Below are 1,712 nucleotides of genomic sequence, written 5' to 3'. Positions count from 1 at the left end.
CTGGGGACCCCCGGGGGTCTCCCGGGCTGGGCAACCCCAGGATGGGGGGGCCAAAAATGAGGGGGGGGTCCCAGGAGCTGGAGGGGTTCAGGGGGGGAATCTAATGGGTTTGGGGGGGCTTCAGGAGCCCCCAGTGGGTCTGGGGGGCTCTGGAAGAGCTCTGGGGGTCTGGGGGGGATTTGGGAAGGGTCTCAGGGGGTCTCAGGGTGATTTGGGGGGGTCTCTGGGGGTCCCGTGACTCACAGAGGAAGTCGGAAAGCCAATCTGGCTGGTCGTAGTGACCGACAGCAACACACAGGGTGTTGAGCACTGATGGGGATCCCCGGGGGGATTTGGGGTCTCTGGGGTCTCAGGGGATTTGGGGTGATTTTGAGGGGTCTCAGGATGATTTCGGGGGGTCTCTGGGGGTCCCGTGACTCACAGAGGAAGTCGGAAAGCCAATCTGGCTGGTCGTAGTGAACGATAGCAACACACAGGGTGTTGAGCGCTACCAGACTGAGCACGGTCCAGTAGAAGGCCTGAGTTTTCACCATGCGCCGGATGTGGAAGCGCACGCGCCGCTCCCGCCGCCCCAGGAACGTGGCGCTCTCCAGCTTGGCACTTTTGAGGCTGGCACGGGCGAAAGGGGACCCTGGGGACACCCGGGGCACGGGGTCACCGCGGGGTCACCGCGGGGTCGCCTGTGTCACCCGTGTCACCCATCCACCCCCCAAAAACCATCCCAGTGTCACCTCAGGGTGTTCCTGTGTCACCTCAGAGTATTCCTGTGTCACCTGTGTCAGCTGTGTCAGCTGTGTCACCCGTGTCACCCATCCACCCCCCAAAAACCATCCCAGTGTTACCTCAGGGTGTCCCTGCGTCACCCGTGTCACCTATATCACCCATCCACCACCCGCCAAACCATCCCTGCGTCCCCTGTGCCACCCTTCGATATCCTCAAAGTCACCCACCTATGTCCCCAGTGTCCCCAGTGTCCCCAGTGTCCCCAATGTCCCTGATGTCCCCCATGTCCCCATGTCCCCATTCTCCCCAATGTCCCCAGTGCCCCCAATGTCCCCATATCCCCAGTGCCCCCGTGTCCCCGCTGTCCCCACTGTCACCCACCCATGGCGGCGATGTCCCCCATGTCCCCATGTCCCCCATGTCCCCATGTCCCCGCTGTCACACACCCATGGCGGTGATGTCCCTGATTTCCCTGATGTCCCCATGTCCCCCGTGTCCCCGTGTCCCCGATGTCCCCGCTGTCCCCGCTGTCCCCGCTGTCACCCACCCATGGTGGCGATGTCCCTGATTTCCCCCATGTCCCCAGTGCCCCCCACGTCCCCATGTCCCCCATGTCCCCAGTGTCCCCGTGTCCCCGCTGTCACCCACCCATGGCGGTGATGTCCCTGATTTCCCTGATGTCCCCATGTCCCCAGTGTCCCCATGTCCCCATGTCCCAGTGTCCCCGTGTCCCCGCTGCCACCCACCCATGGCGGCGATGTCCCCCATGTCCCCATGTCCCAATGTCCCCAATGTCCCCATGTCCCCAATGTCCCCGTGTCCCCGTGTCCCCGCTGTCACCCACCCATGGCGGCGATGTCCCCCAGCTGCTCCTCGCCCTCCTCGGGGCTCAGCAGGTCCGTCTTGCTCCTCTTGCTGGTGGCCCTCCGGAGAGCTCCCGCAGGGGGGGCACAGGGGGGCGGCCGTCACCCGGGGGGTCCCGGGGGGGG

At 64.9% G+C, this 1,712-nt stretch overlaps 1 protein-coding gene across 1 annotated transcript in view; it reads right to left on the bottom strand.

The window, feature by feature from the left end:
- Positions 1-1,712, bottom strand: part of CACNA1A (calcium voltage-gated channel subunit alpha1 A) — a 33,805-nt gene that overhangs the window by 17,928 nt on the left and 14,165 nt on the right. The window contains 2 exon segments of the mRNA XM_039717236.1: positions 422-631; positions 1,568-1,690. Of these exon segments, the coding sequence (XP_039573170.1) occupies positions 422-631; positions 1,568-1,690 (333 nt within the window).

The sequence above is a fragment of the Passer montanus genome, unplaced genomic scaffold (genome assembly GCF_014805655.1).
Source record: "Passer montanus isolate IOZ18808 unplaced genomic scaffold, ASM1480565v1 scaffold378, whole genome shotgun sequence".
NCBI classification, from domain to species: domain Eukaryota; kingdom Metazoa; phylum Chordata; class Aves; order Passeriformes; family Passeridae; genus Passer; species Passer montanus.
The sequence above is the reverse complement of the archived record's forward strand: the minus strand, read 5'-3'. Positions and strand labels throughout refer to the sequence as shown.